General features: G+C 31.6%; 2 protein-coding genes across 2 annotated transcripts; one reads left to right on the top strand and one right to left on the bottom strand.

Annotated features, from left to right (window-relative positions):
- Positions 1-3,464: 3,464 nt before the first annotated feature.
- LOC130825521 (uncharacterized) lies at positions 3,465-7,726 on the bottom strand. The gene is made up of 5 exons (XM_057690789.1): positions 7,306-7,726; positions 6,706-6,847; positions 4,743-4,834; positions 4,494-4,587; positions 3,465-3,816 (listed from the first exon to the last, which is right to left on the bottom strand). Exons 1-5 carry the CDS (start codon positions 7,594-7,596, stop codon positions 3,623-3,625), a joined length of 813 nt encoding a protein of 270 aa, XP_057546772.1. The 5' UTR covers positions 7,597-7,726; the 3' UTR covers positions 3,465-3,622.
- Positions 7,727-18,669: 10,943 nt separating this feature from the next.
- On the top strand, positions 18,670-19,459 carry LOC130824902 (uncharacterized). The gene is made up of 3 exons (XM_057689922.1): positions 18,670-18,742; positions 19,094-19,192; positions 19,239-19,459. The coding sequence occupies exons 1-3, from the start codon at positions 18,670-18,672 to the stop codon at positions 19,457-19,459; spliced, it is 393 nt and encodes a 130-aa protein (XP_057545905.1).
- The last annotated feature ends 481 nt before the right edge of the window (positions 19,460-19,940 follow it).

Genomic DNA, 19,940 nt, shown 5'->3' with positions numbered 1-19,940 from the left:
TATCATTTCCAACAACATATGACTGCAATTAAAGACATATTAGTAGAGGCGTATGAGTACTTAGCTGCCATTCCTAGTGCCCACTGGTCCAGACATGCATTTACAACAAAGAGTAAGTCTGGAATGTTATTCAACAATTGTTGTGAATCCTTTAACAACGTATTGAGAGAGGCTAGGGGAAAGCCTATCATTTCATTAATGGAATGGATTAGAAGATATGTCATGCAAAAGTGTGCAGCAAAAAGGGAAGGCTTGAGTAGGTTTGATGGAGTTGTGATGCCCTCTGTAGTTAAAATGATTCAGAACTTGAGTAGGAATATCATGGGTTTAAGGGTGATACCGGGTGATGTTTATGAATTTGAAGTGGATGAAGATGATGAAACATACGTGGTTAACCTACAAACTATGAAATGCACTTGCTACAAGTGGAATTTATTGGGAATACCATGTACACATGCAATGGCTTGTATCTCGAGAAGGAAATTATATTTTGTTCCTTATGTCAACGAAGCATATTATGTAAGTACATATGTAAGAACATATTCGCCAATATTTCATGGTATGCCTGGACATAAACAATGGACATCAAGTACATTAGCTAGGCTTCTTCCTCCACCTTTTAGAAATATGCCAGGTAGGCCGTCAAAGAAGAAAAGAAAGCCAGAAGCTGATGAGGGTAGGGATGGTAAGAAGAAAAAGGAAAGTTTGGTTAGTAGGGGAAAGAATAATAAATGTGCAAATTGTGGTAACTTTGGACATTACAAGAAAACTTGCAAGAATCCACCCAAGCCTACTACAAGCGCATCGAAGGCCAAGGTAGGTAGAACAAGTAAAAATGCAAGCATTTCCAGTCAACAATCAAGCATTTCCAATCAAGTTTGTGATTAAGTTAGAAGTTTGTATTACGTTATTTTGTATGAACAATATGTTATTTTGTATTAAGTTAGAAGTTTCTTTGAACATTGTATTACGTTATTTTGTATGAACAATATGGTATTTTGTATTAAGTTAGAAGTTTCTATGAACATTTTATTAAGTTACTTTGTATGAACAATGTGGTATTAGGTTTCTATGAACATTTCCAATCAACTTTGTATTAAGTTAAAAGCTATGGAAATATAAATTCTAATGAAAAATAAATTTCATTACATAGCTTTCATTAGATGAAGACCCCATATGCAATTTTCCACCTCACCTGTACATGGACGCCACTAACCACGAATTATCGACCTTCAGGAGAATTTTGGATCTGAGGAGGATGAATTTTTAAAGAGAAAAATTGCTTGTTTGTGCTTAAGAACATGAAAATTGAGAAAGCCTAGATCTTGAAAATTGGGGAAGAAGACTGAGTTTGGGTTCCTGGGAATGAAAATGTCAATTGGGAAGGTGAGTTATATTGAAGAACCCACGTGCCATACTTGCTTTACTAAAGTTTTTAATTTTTTTTTAAAATTGGAAAATGTAACGGGGTTAGTAAAGTTCCATTAGCAGGTACTCCTTCACAAACTAAACAAATTTTCTAGGTATTTTTTGACAAAAAAAAATGTTCTAGATAGTTTTTCACAAAAGATCTGTTTTTCTAAGTATTTTTCAACAATTTTTCCTTTTAGTTTTCCTACTCTGATTTCTTTCCCTTTTCTTACCCATTAGTCCTCCCAATACCCAAATGGCCAAATATCTATTGATTTCTTTCCTTGTTCTTACCCAGTAGTATTACTCTTCAACTCTTCGTCCTTCAATCGACGGCCACCGTGACGTCAGTCGGCAATCGAGGCGTCGTCGGGCTGTTTCACATACTCTGTAAGTTTTAAATTTTAATTAATTAGCTATATTATTTAACATTTAGGTTTATTAGTTTGAAAATTTAATTTTTGATTGTATTTTATTTCATAGTTGATGGCTATTAGTATTATTTAGTATCAAATATTTTATTGTATAATAGTTTATTAGTTTATTTCGATTGTTTTCTATTTCATTATTGCCTCCACCAAGTTGTTAAAATCGAGATTTTACTTTGAATCGAAAGTAGTTCTCAGAATCGGATCGTAAAATCGAATCGTAAAATCGATCGATTCTACAAAGTTTGCAAGTTTAAGATGTAATTGTTGTTTGTATTTATTGTTGAGATATTTTCAATGTAAAATACACTTAGATTCATTTTTATCTATTATTTTTGCAATATAATTCATAAGATATTTAATTCTTAGTTGTAATTTTATATTATTTAACAAAAAACAGACAAATTTACTTAGAGTCTAGTCAGTCTACACAAACCTAGACAAACAGAGTGCACAGATAAATTTTCACCGCTAAGAAACTTTTTGATTTAAGTGCATTACAAAAATCATTTACATGTATGGTTGGGGAAGAATGACTTAAAAGCTTGAGTAAATATGAAAAAGATGAAAAATGATGAGAATAATTACAGAAAATGACAAATAAATGTGAAAAGGAGATGTGAAAAGATGTTTCTTCTAATTTAAAAGTATCAAATAGGTCGAGAATTTTTGCATGACCTATAATATTTAAGAATTGCTGGTTAAAATGCCCATTTTGTAAAATCGGTACGATTTTACGATTCTACGATTTTACCAATTTTAACCGATTGTAATGATTTTGTCAGGGATTTTACCCAGGACCGATTTTAACCCCGATTCAACTCGTTAGGTGCAATTGGAATTGTAAAATCGTTCAATTTTACGATCTGTATCGCGATTTTAATAACCTCCACTGATTGTATAATACAATTTGTATTAATAGAATAATAGTGTATAAATTATAATTCCTTTCAAAAGAAAATAATGTATAATTAATAATTGTACTTTGATTTCATTTCGTCCACTAAGTTTTGTTTGGGTAAATCATGATAGTTTTAATTATATCTAATATTAGTAGTTTTAATTGTTTTTTTATTGTTATAATTTCAGTCTTTAAAATGAAGCAAATAAAAGATTTAAATATTAAAAAAAAAAAATTCAAAGAAGAGACACAAAGAATCTACGAAATGATCTTGTCCAAGTCAAGCACCAACTCCCAGTCAAATTCCCACAACTTTGGATAGACTGAGTGAAAGTGATATTCTTTCACTTGAACATGATACTGGATTGAGGAGGAGAATATTTGACTTTCATGTGGATGATAAGGAGTTAGTAAGGTGTGAGTACATTCAATGAGGTTCATGTCAACCTAAAAACAATGATTTTCCCTCCACATACTTTGGAAAGAAAAGAAGAAAGTTCGTTGTTAAGTGGTTTGATAAATATATGTCATAGAAAAACCAAAATGTTGCGTATTGTTTTGCTTGCTATTTATTTTAAAATGATAATGTTTATTGTGAGGGAGATGCTTTTGTTAGTGGTGGGTTTAATTAATACTTGGGGTAAAGTTGATTCTTTTGAAAAAGACAAAAATATGAAGCAATACTCACAGTATATAATCAGATAATCTACGAGGCGAACCGCAAGTATAGACCATCACATTGTGTTTATTCTTCATAAATAAACGTGAAGGTTATTTTTACGGTCGAATGCAAAATTCCTATAACACATAGAACCCGCCATAACCAGACATTGAAAAACTCGTACATGCCAAACAAAATTTCTAGAACTTCTAATCGACAATGTCAACCAACAAAATTCACCACTTTGGGCCCTTGTGTCTTCTTAAGCTTTGCCCGAGTATGGTTTGTTTGAAAAGGATCAGTTTTAGTTTTCTTAGAGTCCTTGACTTTACTATCGTCCTCTAACATGAAGTCATCCTCGAGATCGTCTCCACTAACCAATTTCGTTACTTGTGATCGAGGCTGCTCTTGTATAGCTGTTGCGAGCCATTTAACAAACATCAGAACTCGTATTATCAAGAATAGAAGTTGTTGCGAATTGCAATATGAAGTTGCACAACATAGATCAGGCAAACTATGTCAGTCTTAAGGTTTTCGAATCACTCGGTTATTGAAAGCAAATGTAGCAAAATGAGAGACGATGAAGAAATATAAACAAGCCCATCAATCAATTTATACAGATGACAAAATAACTACACGTTTTGAATGTCTTAATTATTAAGAATCTCCCCTAGATAATTGCAGTTATGAGGGGTAAGATAACTCTAAATGAGCACTAATTTGTATGCAGGGCTGACCATGAAATTTGAGAGGCTCGGAGCTAAATATTATTTACGAGATCCTAATTAGTAAATATACTATTATAGGGTCTTAACTATTAAATTTTAAACCGTCATTTTCTAATTTTTTGGATGGGCCAAGGGACAGGTCTCTCTTTCTCATAGGGTCGACCTTGTCTGTATGAGATAGTGATCATTACAACACATCTCATTACCCACTTAATAGGGCTCGGGATCAAATGTATGCAGATTCATTCTTATAACAATGAAGAAAGTTATTTGCAGTTGATCCTTGATTGTAAACATCAACTTCTCATGGCAAATGATTATAAAATTTAGACTTAATCGCAAATGGACTTAAAAGTGACCATTACCTCTTCCAATGATAGCAGCAGCAGAACCGTTTCCTTTATTTGGGCAATCCTTAGCCAAATGAGTTACACCACCACATATTTTACAGCACCCACCCTATCCATCAATTAAACAATTAATATGTAAGCAGATTTAAGGAATTTCAATTTGAGTATATTAAGAAACAATGAAATAAACAAAATTAAACAATAAGATTAAAATAATGATGCTACACATATGTTGGTCTGATTTAAAATTGCTGTATAATATACCTTTGGGTATATACCATGTGTATTTTTCGGACAGTCTCTACTCAAGTGCCCACGTTCATTGCAGATAAAGCATAGGGCAAACCTTGTTCCTCCTGCATAGGCCATAAAACAAGTAAAATAGTTTATTTATATTTTTATGAAGAAAATACTTCTATATTAATAAAAATAGTAAGTACACTGGAGGGATAAAATGTCTCGTCCATGACTACTCACGTTCACTTCAACACAGATCTCTCATACAAAAATCATTTAAAATTTCATCCATAGAGATGCCTAAAAATAATTTGCTCCCACATAATTTCTACATGCAAAATTGGTCTCTTAAAATACGACAATTTCGTTCTAACCAAATTGACCAAATGGTAGCCTAGAAACATTTATGCCCAAAGCTATTAAATGTCATCCCTAAGAAATCTCAAATATGTTGTTAAGTAATCCAAGATTCCTCTTTGATAGAAAAGAGTATATACATCCATTGTGTTTAGTTTGCCTAGGGCCACAAGCCAAGCCAATGTCCAAACCTTAAAAGGCGATTTAGCCTTCCAAATAAAATAGGCTGCCAATACAAGATCATTATTTTGTTATGGACTCGCTATTTGTGAGAAAAAGAGGCACACGAGAAACCTTTGGCAGAATCAAGAATCCAAATTCTTTCATCAGGATTTATTTATAGAAAACAGATAAAGTAGAAGTAATCCAAGATTTTAAATTAATAATATGAAATCCTACATCAATATTCAATATGCATCGAATTTTAATTTCATGAAGGTGGTTCTTAGTTTAATAAGAGAACAGAGAAAATCCTATAAAAATAAGTTAAGAATCAAGGCGCCAGGCGAAAGCGCTAGCTTGTGGATGTAAGGTAAACAAAAATCCAGAAAACAATAAAGAAAAAAAAGGAAACAAAAAAGAAGAGAAGAGAAATAGAGAAATAGAGAAAAGAAGATAACATATATGATGGATGTTAACAACTAAATCTGTATCAACTATATTCATTATGACAAAAACAGCAAGACTTGAAAAATTGAATTTGGTTTCAATGATATGGTTGGCTAAAACCAACAAAAGGATCTATTCACTAGCATCAATTTACCAAAATTAGTTCCTACTTACAAGAGCAACAAGGAAAGTATAGGTTTTAACTTGAGCTTCTTAATACTATGTTTGGATAGAGAGAAACAGAGGAAAAGGAAGGGGAGGTATTTGGAAAGATAGAGGATCCGTTGTTTGAATAACAAAAAGGGAGGGAGGAGGGAAAAACAATGAACAAATTTTAATAAGAATGCAATATCTCGTACACTGTTTAGAAAAGATTTGGAGTGAAACACTCATTTTCCTTCCTTTTCCTTATGTTCCCTTCTAACCAAATAAGCCTCCTTACCCCTCCCCTTCATCTCCCTTCCTTCCATTCCCCTCCCTTCCTTTTTTTCCTTTTCTAATTTGTATCCAAAAATCATAGGAAGTTCGAAGCACGTTCAGCATGTTCAACCGCACAGGACCCCTAAAACTTTGGGGCCTCAATATTAAATTACTTTGTATATGTGAGGTTTGACGATTCAAAATTGTTAACAAAATTCCATAATTTTTAAAACTGCACACGGCCTTTATAGCATTTGTTAGTTTTTACTCCACCCCTGCCAAACATAGTGTAAATGAAAAATAATGTTGGATAACAAAATCACAAGTGACTATCCTATCTATGAGAATACTAAATACGAGTAGAAGAGACATACATCTGTAGGTGACATTTCATCTAATGTCTAGAAACAGCTAATTAGCTCATCGTTAAGGAAAATCAACATCAAAAACATATTAAAACAGTCACATTCTAGTACCATATCAATTAAACCCTTTCGCCTACCTCAAAACTAGTGAAAAGTAAAGGTATTTTACCAATGCCGCATATATCAATAACAATTCAAGACATGTCAAATAATGAGAATTAATGGCTCAATTATCATACCGTCTTGGAGTGGTTTTGGGCATCTAGAGAGGGAGTGGTTAGTTTCACCGCAATTATAACACAACTTCTTCTCAACAACTTCTTCACTCTTGTTGCGGCAATTCTTCAAACTATGACCACGTTGCCGGCAAAATAAACAAATCTGAAGAACATTAAGAATATACAACAAAATCAAATTGATATTTTTAAATAAATCTGAGAAGAGTACGAACATACAACAATCATCACATTTTAACTTTAGGAATTAGTGAATTACATCCTTGCCTTTTCTCCTATTCAATCCAAAATGGACAAGAAATTCAACCAAATTTAACTAATAACAAAAAAAATTGAAACCTTTACAGAAGAATCAGAACTTTACTAACATTCCAATACCCAAAAATCAAATTGATATAAAAAAATAATTAAAAACAAAAAAAATAAGTTCTAGCAAAATGACGGATTCAAGAAGCATCAAAACGCCCTTTAAAGCGTAATTGCAACATAATATTCAGCCAAAAAAATCCAATCTTTTCATCAAATACATAGTACAATGTAACATAAAAACCAGTAATAATTTAAAATACCCAAAAAATTAACCGAAAAAAGAGCAGAAATTACCTTATTCTTTTCCCATTGAGCTTTTTCAGGGCAATCCTTGGCAATATGATGCACATCTTTGCAAATATAACAGCTATCACCAGGCTTCAACCCAGGAACTCTTAAGAGTTTCTTTCTAAAAGATGGCGTTTTGGATTTGTCAACAGTATCAGGTTTTTTACGCTTAAAATTGGGCTTTTTCTTCTTCTTTTTGGTGGGATCTTTTGGAGGAGTTGGTTGAGGTTTTGGGAACAATTCAGGGTGAGCTTGTTTGAACTTTTTTCGAGCTTCTCTTTGTCTTTTGCTCACCATTGCTTTTCGTTCAATTAAATTGTTAACAAAATCAATGAAGAGAAAAGGAGGAGAAAAATAGATTCTAGGGTTTAAGCAGGGGTGGAAGAGAAAGAGTGGAGGCGATAGGGCTTGCAGAGGGGTGTACTAGTACTAGCGGATCCTAATTTTAAACACAAACTACTAGTTCTTCCGTTTCCTAATTCTTGTTGCTTAGAATATTTTATTTTTGAGTGAGGAATTTAATTAAAATTTTTAAAATATTTATAAATGATAAAATATATTCAAGTGAAATCTCGTAAAATTCATTTTAAAGTATATTTTTTATTATATATTTTTTGTAATTTATTATGATGCGTATTTAGAGATCTTAAGACTCAAAATTTACTTTGAAAATTTTATCTTAAAAAAAACATTCAAAATTTACTTTGAAAAATTTATCTTACAAAAAAGGCGTAAAATTTACTTTGATAAAAGTGCAAAAAGTAAACGAGAAAAACAAAAAAGAACGGATGGAGTATTATCATGTGCAATTGTGAGAGACATTTCTAATAAGGCTCAGTTCATATTATTTTTTAAAAAAATCAACTAATTGTCTCAATATATCACGTACAAATTCCAAATTAACTTCCTTTCAAAAATACTTAAATTTACATTATGCTAAACAAATTGTTTCTATATTCACACATAATGAGAGATTTGATGCAAGAATTCGATCAATTTACAACTAAAAATCAATTGTAAAATAAAACCCCTAAAAATTAATCACAAAATTGCATAATCATACTTTTTAACCATTGTTTCATATCCAAAGCCTTGTTGTAGAAAAAGTGTCACCGGATTTACAAAAGAGGAGAGAACGTCAAATGAAAGTGTGTTTTCATCTAGATTCATCCTTAATGAAGCTAAATGATGCTCTTTCACAACTTTCCGCTTTGAGATCTCCTCAAGAAATGACTTGTTTTTATTCGACTTATTAGGCATTGATGAACCGCTGCACAATTTGGAAATTTTGTTCTTGCTAACGTGTTCTTTCTTTCTTTCAGTTAATGTATATACCTTTTTCTTTACATTATTATGATTCTATAATTATAGGCATTTTAGAAGCTACAGTAGTTACTAATTATGTGCTTAGAAGTTATAATAGTTACTAAGGTGATGTACATTAAATTATTGGGTCTTCTTGAAACTAAAGTGAAGAGAAATCATTTCCCTTCGCTCCATATTATTGGCAACGAAAAGTTTGATTGAGTCAAGAGAAAACAGACAAAATTTTGACTGCAAGTCAGAATAGTTTGTGGACTTCGAGTTGAAATAAACTTATTTAATGTTATTATTATTTATGATTTTCTTGAAAAATTTGCTCAATGTATAGAAACTATTCATATTTCTAAGAGGGTGAATTTTATTTTTTTTTTTAAATCCAAAATCTTAATTCTAAGACATGGGTTTGACGATTCAAACAAGTAAAATAAAAATCAATTTTGTAAAAGTATACATGTATATAATAATTCTACTTTTTCATCCATTACTAGCTATGGGGCCGCGTGCTATGCACGTGGTCCGCCAAGTTACACTATTGAATGCAATAATGTTGTTTTATACAATTTTTATTAAGAATAATGCGAATGAAAATATCGAAATGTAAAAGCGTTGTAAAGGGTGAATGATGCAAGGACCGGAGATGTATAGTTAGTATTAGGTAGCATAATTAAAGTAAGACATAGAAAAATATTAGAGTCGTTATATGTACCAGGAACTTGTTTTGTTATGGATGATTATTGTTTGCTTCAAAGATCTAAATTGCAGAATTGTGTTTTTTGCCTTTGCTGGTCAATCTAAGATATTTGTAATCTATCAACACAAACTTTCCATCACAAGACATATGTAATCATCAATGAAATCATGTAAACATCATTTTGTCCAAGGTGCTAATATCTATTGATTTAAGAAATAGAATAGCATATTAAAGAGAAGAAATTTGAGAAGAAAAAAGGAATTATTTTAATTAGAAGACTTAAGCTTTATTAGCTAGAACCCTAACTCCCTAAAATGACATTAAACTGATGTAGCAAAACTCACATACAAATTGAAAATCAACCCCAAACAAACATAGAGGAGAAAAAAACTCACAAAATGCAAAATTTTATCATGAACCCTAACTCTATTTGCCTGAAGTTTGTATGAAATTTTTCTCTCAAATCAAATTGCTTCTATAAAGTATGACAAACAAATTAAATATATCAATGTACTTATTATAACCTAGTAGACAATAAAAAAAATTGGCTGCAAGTAGACTTGTGCATTAGGGCGGATATTGGTTGGGTCGGACTTAAATGAAACGAGTCGGGTCGGGCTGAGTCTTGCAAAAGAAATGTGGGCTTATTATGGGATGAACAATATTCATCCTTGGTTGATTAACAATCTTTTGCCACTAGACTGCACGTCGTATGCCACTTCATCAGCTACTTTGATTTTCTTTCTCATTTTTCCATTTCTTCAAGTTCTTTCTTAGGTTCTTCCTTTTCTCATTTTCTTTCTCATTTTCCCCATTTCTTTATTTTCTCTCTCAGTTTCTTCCTTACATCTTAAGTTCTGCCATTTAATTCAACAAAATCGGTAATTGTGTTTGGTTGGTTTTATTTTATTTGATATGGGTTTATAATTCTTCTAATTTCTTGTAATTTGTCCTCGTCTAGCCATCTTCCCTGTTTATGATTTCTATCCATTGCTTATAAAATGCGCAAACCAGAATACATCAGAATACAATATTTCTCAATATTAATAATTTTAATATTAATTAATATTAATTAAAATATATATATTAATATTAATAGTAATAATATTAATATTAATATTAACAATATTAATAATAGACAATAAACAATGAATAATAGATAATAGATAGGAAAAATTACCTAGAACAATCTACCTTTTCATGATTTTTCTACAAGAATCTTACCTATTGATTAATCATGAATAATCTCAACTTTGAGGGATACTTTTATAGATTAAACTCGGTAATTGGATGACTTGTTATAGTAAGTTTTATTAATTTTTTTAAAAGATAAATTAAAATAAAAATGTCAAAAAAATATTTAAATAATGTTAAAAAGATTATGATTTATTTATAATACTAAATCTTTTATGTAATTTTTCAAATATTTTTTTTCAAATTTTACATTAATTTCTAGTTTATTTTTTGGTAAATTACCTACTATAGTATATCATTGGGTTACCCCATTTTAATCTAAGCAAATACCCCTTAAAATTGGAATTATTTATAGTTAATCAATATCTGGAATTATTATAGGAAAATCATAAAAATGTTGGATTATTCTAGGTAAATTTTCCTACTAGATAATAGATTTGACCAACTAACAAGCCTAAATCCAAGGAAAAAGCCGAAGAAAAAGCCATAAACCAAACATCTCCAAAGTAATGAATAGTGAAAACGCTATTTTTTTTATTGAAATGAATAGTGTTATGTTAAAACCTTAGCCACATTTTATAGTTACTAGTTGGTGGGGCGCTTGCGTAACGCACTCCCCCAAGTAATCCTAATTTACTTAAAATTTTAGATCAAATACATAATTAAGCTTTGATGTTTCGGCTAATCGAATTGAAATTATTAGGGTTTAACCAAATGTGATTTATGATGTATCTTAAAAATTAATATATATACAATATCCTGGTAACTCTATATTTGACAACTGAGTACTCAAGTATCAATAAGCAATTTTTGCTTTTTCTTAAGCAAATCAAGGTGTTTATGCATGACAGCCAACTCGACACTATTAGTATGCTCACTTTTTTTAAATAACTCCTTCACTCACACCCTCTTCTTATAGCCTCTGCCTTAGCTTTTCAGTCGAAACAACATAGACTATGGTAGCCGTTAGCTCACTTTTGTACATTCTAGAAAACATGTCCTTAATAGCTAGCAATGTCTGTCATCCACCCACGTTATTCGGTCCTCCTAAGTTTCAGCTCTTAAATACAACCTTTTAATCCCATTATAATTGTAAAATCTCTTTTCATTCGATCTACTATCATGAATCGAAGAAACCTACCATTATAATTCAATATATATTAAAAAATGGAAAGCAATCACTTCCTTCAATTATTTATCATAAGCAATAAAAAAAACAAAAATTGCAACCAAGAGCCCACAAAAAATGGTACCCATTTCAAATAAAGTAAAATGGTAACTACTCTATTGAAATTCTTCCCCACAACTTGAATACCCCTATAAAAAAAGATTCTAAGAAAACCTTCAAAGAAAAAATAATAGAGAAGAACCTGAGAATAGCGTCACAAATAACGGGATTAGCATAAAGCATATCAACCTTGACTGTAGACAGCGACACCACCATGTCAATGAATTTTTTTTTACAATGTTTCTTACGTACGACATTCTTGTTGTGATTCAATAGCAGAGCTACAAAATGAGGGAAATTTGATATGGGGTGAGTAGAAAAGTGATCAAAGAAAGAGACCAAATAGAACATTGATAACAATCAATTTATAAAATGCATGTTTAAGATACATGCTACACAAACATCAAAACTCAAAATTCAAAAATTATCAAACATAGCTTGCATATTTTCAACTCTCACCTATATTTAATTTATGAATTAGATCATTCTTGGACAATTCAAAAATCATCTGCCATACCCTATTTGAGATACATGAACTATAAAAGCATAAAAAATTCATAATTCAGAAATCATCAACCATACCCTTTATACGTTCAACTCCCACCTAAATTTAAGATACACGCCCTTTATTTGAGAATGATGGTAGATGTAAATATTAATCATCAACCGTACCCTTCATACTTTAAAAAATAGAGAATATAATATATGAGATAGCATGAATCAACTAAAGTAACAATAAATACTATTATGAATAAGATTAGAGAAAAAGTATGAATCAACAAAGAGTTAGATCGAAGAAGAATTATTTATTCCGTCTTCTTCTTAGCTTCAATCAATTCTATCATAAAGAAATGCGATGTACTAATTAGAGAAAGAAAATTTGTCGTGAAAAACCAATCAAAAAAAGCAAATAATAAAAGTAAGATAAACTATAACAAATAAAATAAAATTAGGTCAAATAAAAAATGTGAAGAAATTGGATGACCAAATTCAAGAATGACTTGATTATCTTCATCCCAAAGTATATATGGATAAATTAGGAAAACTAAATCATGGAAAAATAAGAAAATCTGGTCAACAGCTGAATAACAGCCCACTCAATCAGTCGAACCAACAACAACTCTAGTCAACCATTGCTATTTCGTCTATGATAGGCCTCGACTAAACTAATTGATAGCCTTGCAACAACAACCTTGACACCAAAAAAATTAAATTCCCTAAATAGAGTTTTTGAGTTCTAATTGATATTGGGTTTAGTATTTGATTGATGGTTTCAATTTGGAGTGTTGATTCATGTTCAAAGTTTAATAACAAAGTTCATTCATTTAACAAGTTTTTGTCCCCTCTGTTCTCCTCCATTTTCGAGCATGTTTTGATATTTCAGGTTTTACAATAAAAGTAGCAGTTGTAGAGCTTCGAGTAGTGAACGCATGGCCACTTGAAACACCTTTTTTCGCGTTCATATGAAAAAGTTACACCCAAAATACAACAGGATGTCTTGAATTCTAAATTGGATAGTTAGTATTACTTGGGTTCATATGGGTAATCAAGTATTAGAGTGGGTTTTGTGATCAAAGTTATATTGTGATTGATTTTGATTGAAAGTGGGTAATTTGTGCATGGGAGATAGTGTGGTTAATGACATGGTGAAGTGGCACATTACATGACAACTTATGTGACAAGAACACTATTCACTTGCTAATTGTGAATAGTGTCAAAGAGTTGCTCACATTTTATAGATTAAATAGATTATACTAGGCTATGTGGTCATACAAGCCTATTTTCATTTAATCTTTATTTACATATGACATGTAATTTATCATTTTGATCTCTTCTTAATTATCTTAGATTGCTTAATGATGGTTATTGCAACTCTTTAGCCTTATTAGAAATATCCTGTATTCTTTTTTTTTTTTTGCGTTAATAGGTTTGCTTTATAATCGTTTTTTCAACTCCATCTTATTAACAGTCATAAATTTGCAAAACAAGCTTTTTGAGAGACTATCCATTTAGGTTAAACGTAATAGCAAATTAAATCCAATTTACAAAAAAATTTACAAAAGTCCTTTTTTTTAAAAAAAAAAAAAAGAAAACAAGCGCTTCTATTATTATGATGTTAGTTATAATTTTCTCATTTAAAGTTGTAACTTCCCTTTATCACTCTTATCAAACTTACGTCATTTTCTTTCCTAATTCTTGCTATATTTCTTTAATTGTTTGGTTATTCAATCTAAATTTTGCTTATTTTCGAGAATAGATTATTGATTTAGCCCCTTACACGAAAATTGCACAGTTTAAGCTCACATAGACATGAGGAGTATGTCGATGGAATCATAGAGCACTAGAAGAAGATGTTCGATGAGAACATTTTTATGTCCAGATCTTCAGAATGACTAAAGATGGGGTTCAAGAGAACGACGACACGCATGTCCAGTAGGGATGTAGGCGGGGCGGGTCTAATAGGTGACCCGCCCCATCGGGGAGGGGATGGGTCTCGGTTTGATAGGTCATGGGGCGGGTACGGGTATAAAATTCATACTCACCGCGGGGATGGGGATGGGGATGGGTTTTAGGTGATACCCACCCCATCCCCGCCCCGCCCCGCCCCGCCCCGCCTCAAGATACTCGCCTAAAAATATTTTTAAGTCTTTTGCTAGTTTCCGTTTTCTTTCCCGTTTTGTAAATGCGATATCTTCTTCGTTCGGACTCGCATTTGTCTTCATAAAAATGGTTAAAAGAGTTTAAAGTTGTTAATGATGAGTCGATTGATATTTTAACTAGTTATTGATATTTATGTAATAATGTTATTAGTTTTATAAAATGATTGAATATAAATATGTGGCACAGATGGGTATTAAGCGGGGATTTGACGGGTGGTGGGGCGGGAAAATGGGTATTACACGGGGATGGATATCCAGATGGGTGGTGGGGCGGGGATGGTTTTAGATACAAACCCATCGGGGCGGGGACGGGGAAAAAAATTATACCCGCCGCGGGGATGGGATGGAAATGGGGATTGCATTAACAGATGGGGATGGAGATGGTAATTCCAATACCCGCCCCACCCCGCCCCGTTTGCATCCCTAATGTCCAGGTTATATTTATTGGTAATAGAAATCTTGATGAACGAAAATATAACCTCTCTCATGCTTCTCAAATTGCAGTTTTTATAAATATTGGGGGATATTGGAATTTCATTTAAAAAATAAGACAATGTTGTTCAATTTAAGGAGGTCATTTGCAACAAATTATTGATTTACATCCATCTTATTTTTACCTACAATATTCATTTCTTTTTTCGTTAGTTGAGGATAGATATAGGCTTGGAATTCTACACAGAGAAAGGGATGGTTAAATTTTTAGAATTGGTAAATCAAGGAATCAATTAACTATGTGTCTGTGGTTTACAAATAAATTAATAGATCGTAATGATAAAGCTGACACAATTCTTCGTACCGAAACATTACTTCAACATTTTATTGCAATGGTTGGACAAATGATTGGGTTGCAAAGATTATTCTTATTTTGAATTAATCAGATCAAATTACGTGTTGTAAACTATGACAGTTTTATGAATCAGTTCAGTCGGCAACAAAGAGTCTACAACATATGGACCTCACATCATCTTGCCTTCAGCATTTCAAGGCGGAGATAGGTTTGTGAGTGAACTATATCACATGCAATGGGTATATGAAACTCTTATGGATATCTTGATTATCTCATTACATTTATATGCAACCCAAAATGGTCCGAACTTGTAAAATTTTCTAACAACAAAGGGTTACGGGTTGATGATATACCAAACATAATTTTTCGAGTATTTAAAATGAATTTCAGTGACTTCGTAGACGATTTGATAAAATTTGTTGGTAAAACTAATGCAGGTTAATTGAATTTTTTAAATCTATATTTATTTTTCACATATAGTAGTTTGAATTACATTTATTTTTGAATAAAATTAATCAAAGTTTGATATATATTTATCATTTACATAGTTGTTTATATATAACATTGAGTTTCAAAAGAGGGTCTTGCCACATACACATATAGTCTTATTCTTATGTAGAAATTGCAAGATTCTAAACTCAACATATATTGATAAGATATCAATTGAGATACCAGACAAGAAATTGAAGGCAATCATTAACTTCACAAGGTTATAAAACACATGATGATGCATGGACCATGTGGTAGTGCTAAAAAACAAAAACTCCCACTAGTGAAAAAAACCTTATTTGCTGCAGTTTTGGCCCGCAGCAATAGTGATAGCAGCAAATGGCCTATTTTAAATGATGCGGTTTAAAACCGCAGCAAAAAAAAAGGCTATTTGTTTCGGTCTTCTTAAAAAACCACAGCAAATAGTGTATGACTATTTGCTGCGGTTTTTAAGAAGTCCGTAACAAATAATAGCCTTTTTTTTTCTTTTTTTTATTTTTTCGTTTAATATTATTAAATAATCCAATAATGTACAATGTAATAAACAATAATTAATCCAATGATAATCACCAATTAACACCAATAATCACCAATAATCTCTTTGTAAACTCTCGATCGTATATATAATATAATAATATGTACATATACAAATTAAAGTCCTAATAAATCAAAAGGTGCTTTAACTTGACACAATTACTTTTAAACTTACTCTAGTCATAAAAGTAATGAATACTTGACTCCAAAAAGAGTGTCACACATCAAAAGCTCTCGGTTTTTGAGATTGAATCCTACATGTTTCATATAGAAAGCAGCTTGCGAAAGTGAATAGTGGATTCGAGTTGAGAATTTTTGTCCTTCGAATAAACATCGACATGGCAAACTATCAATCTGCAAATCCAACGAAACACAAATAAGCATTAAACTCATCCAAAAACATAATTAATTAACATCCTAGAAGTACATTAGAATACCAACTTAATCCTAAAAATAGAAAATGAATAATACATTATCAACAATCAATCACCAAGGAACTTGATCATTCACGAACATCGCGTTCAATCTTAAATCTTTATAAACATAAAAATAATGACACAAAAGCAACAAACCTTTTGAACTTGATTGAAGCTAAAAGAATTGTTCATTAGCTAAAAGATATCTTCTTGTATTTTATAAGTAATGTATATAAATCTCATTTCATTTTGAGGTTCATTAAATCTCTTCAGTTTCTTAGCTGATTTTCGATAAGCAAAAGCCACTATCCTACTTCCAAATTTCTACTTCACACAGATAATAAAGCAAAGCAGGTTTAATACCAGCAAAAATTATCATCACCAAATAAAGATTGATACTAAATTACATGATTATAATCTTACATGATTTCGTTTACAAGAACAACTACCCATTGAACCATTGATACCACATACATAAGTAATTATTCACATTCAAATATACAACTACATATATACATAAGTAAATTATTCACATTCAATCTACCCTAAAAATCCTAATTAATAAAAATTATTCACATTCAAATATTCAAGTACATAGATAAGTAAATTATTCACATTCAAATATACATACCTTGGTAATGAGATATGATAATTTTGTTTCTACAATAAGATTATGTAACCTACAATGAAAAACAAAATCAAAATTAGTATAAAAAAGACTAAATCCTTATCAAAACATAATGATTTGAAAAAGAACAAGACTAGCCCTAATTTCGTGGCTTTTGAAGGAAAAGCAACAATGGTGGGTTGAAGAACTTAAACAAAGATGGAGAAGGAAATTCGTGCAATGGGTGGTTATTGAAGCAACAAATTTCAACAACACAGGAACTTGAAGAACTTAAATAAAGTCGTGGGGTTTGGAAGATGACACAATGGGTGGTAATGAGATAATAATGCTTATTTGCTGCGGGCATCAGAAAAACCGCAGCATTTGTACTATATATTTTTTTTCTTTTTTTTATTTAATGCTGCGTCTAAGGAAAACCGCAGCAAATGACACGCAACAAATGAGGTTTTTTTCACTAGTGTCCCTATGTATGTATGCATGGACTAGTTGGTGTTCATGTTTTTGCCTTCACATTTTTACATAGCATTCTTTTATTCGTTTTTACATAGTTTTTTTTATTTATTTTATATGTTGTTTACATAAAATATCCTTATGTGCATCATTCATGAGCCGAGGGATTTTTTGGTTGCACTCTCCTTTATGGTATGAGTTGCCGCCTTCTTCCTTCCTTCCCCAAACCCTGATTATAGTTCTTATGAACGAATACACTAGGTATGATGATTATGATGATGATGATGATTATCCAACAAAACTGTAAATTGAAAGCACCACTGTTAATAACAAGGGTTATCTTGTGTATCGAAGGAGGGACTAAGGTGCATCAATTAAAAAAAAAGAGTATTCTTAAACAAAAATAATGGATCGGAACTGAAAGTACAACTACGTCAAATGTTGATGAGATCCAAAAATATTACAAATGTCGTTATGTTTTGACATCAAAGGCATGTTGGAGAATTGTGGTGATCAATCTATTTAGATACCCTTGCTGAAAGACTGAATTTTCACTTGTCTAACGAACAAACTGTTATCTGATGTGCTCGTTTTTGAGCACGTTTACTACCCCATTTTTGTGTCAAGTCTTGTTGTTTTGTATCAATTTCATATACTCTAGGCATGATTTCACCTTAATCTCGTCTTTAATGTTTTGAGATTGTTTTAGGTGATTTTTGGAGATTTCAAGGTTGATCGGGGTGAGTTCGAGGCCTAGACCCCTATCTAAGAGCTTTAACATGACAATTCAAGTCTATCCCGTAGTCCCAGCAAAGTCCGTAGGCTCGTAGAAGCTGGAACAATTCACAAAGAAGAGAATCGAAGGCCATTCGGCCGAATGCCTATACCACTCGGGCGAATGTCAATTGAGAACACAGCATTGAATTTGGCCCAAGTTCCTAGAAATGCCGAATAAAGAAGATTCGGGCTAATGGCACCTTCATTGGGGCGAATGGCCCCCAAAATCTCATTTGCTCCAGAATCTTCTGTTTATGCCGAATGGAGTTACTTGATGATGATAAGGACTATGTTAATGCAATTTTAAAGGCAAATTTATGGGTTTCTAAACTTTTGTTATGGGAATTATTTGCAATATTACTCATGTGAAACGGTATTTCAGGACCAAAATAAAAACAATTATCATCACATTTCATTAATACTTATGAAATTCACTATACTATTCAGATTCATGAATTTATGGCAAGCAAATAATTATCATCACATTTAAAAATTTTATGTATTATTCAAATTTGCATCTCATTGAATTTCAACTATAAATTATTTTTTAGTTGACATAGAGAATATATTACAAGTAAGGAATCACACTTTGTAATTCTAAAATGAATTATGGTCAGATGATCTTGTGGTTGAAGACAATAATAATGCATTGATTATGGAGCAATTGCGATATGACAAAGAAGTTATGTGTGTTAAACATGAAAAATTATATTCAAGTTTACAACTACGCAAAAAACATATAAGATGATATTGTGAGTGCAGGATCACTTGTCAATAGAGATGTATTTTTTCTATACGGTCATAGTGGGATTAGAAAAATTTTCATATGGCAGACATTGTGTGCTTCTATTTGTTCAAGGGGATATATTATGGTTCAAATAGTTGCTTCAAGTAGTATTGCATCTTTTCAATGTTCAATGGGAGAAACTGCTCAATTTAGATTAGGTATACCTTTGGCTATCACTAAAGATTCTATGAGTTGAGGTATCCAGCTTGTTAGTGACTTGACTTGGCTTGACTCTTAAAAAAAACCAAGTTGGTAATTTGGGATGAAGCACTAATGGTGAGCAAGTATTGTTTTGAAGCTTTAGTTAACAGTATGCAGAATGCATTATGTGGTTCACATATACTCACTATAGATTTCCCTTCTGGAGGTATCAATGTATTGGGTGGATATTTTTTTTAGATACTGCTTGTCATTCCAAAAACAACCTGGCGTGATTTCGTATTTGTAACACTTAATTCGTCAAATTTATAGAATTCATGTAAAGTGTTGTAATTAACACAAAACATAAGGCTTCAATTTATGTAAGTGATGTTGTCAAAATTTTAGAAGTTGCAGATTGGAATGTATCTTAAAGTTGGCGATGGAATTCTTGGGAACCTATTATTACAGTCCTAAATTTATGAAGACAAAGGCTAATTGGAATTTATTATTAATCAAGTGGAAGCTCACTTTTGCCA

This window comes from Amaranthus tricolor, chromosome 10, assembly GCF_026212465.1.
Source record: "Amaranthus tricolor cultivar Red isolate AtriRed21 chromosome 10, ASM2621246v1, whole genome shotgun sequence".
In the NCBI taxonomy this organism is placed as follows: domain Eukaryota; kingdom Viridiplantae; phylum Streptophyta; class Magnoliopsida; order Caryophyllales; family Amaranthaceae; genus Amaranthus; species Amaranthus tricolor.
This window is presented reverse-complemented; position numbering and strand designations above follow the sequence as displayed.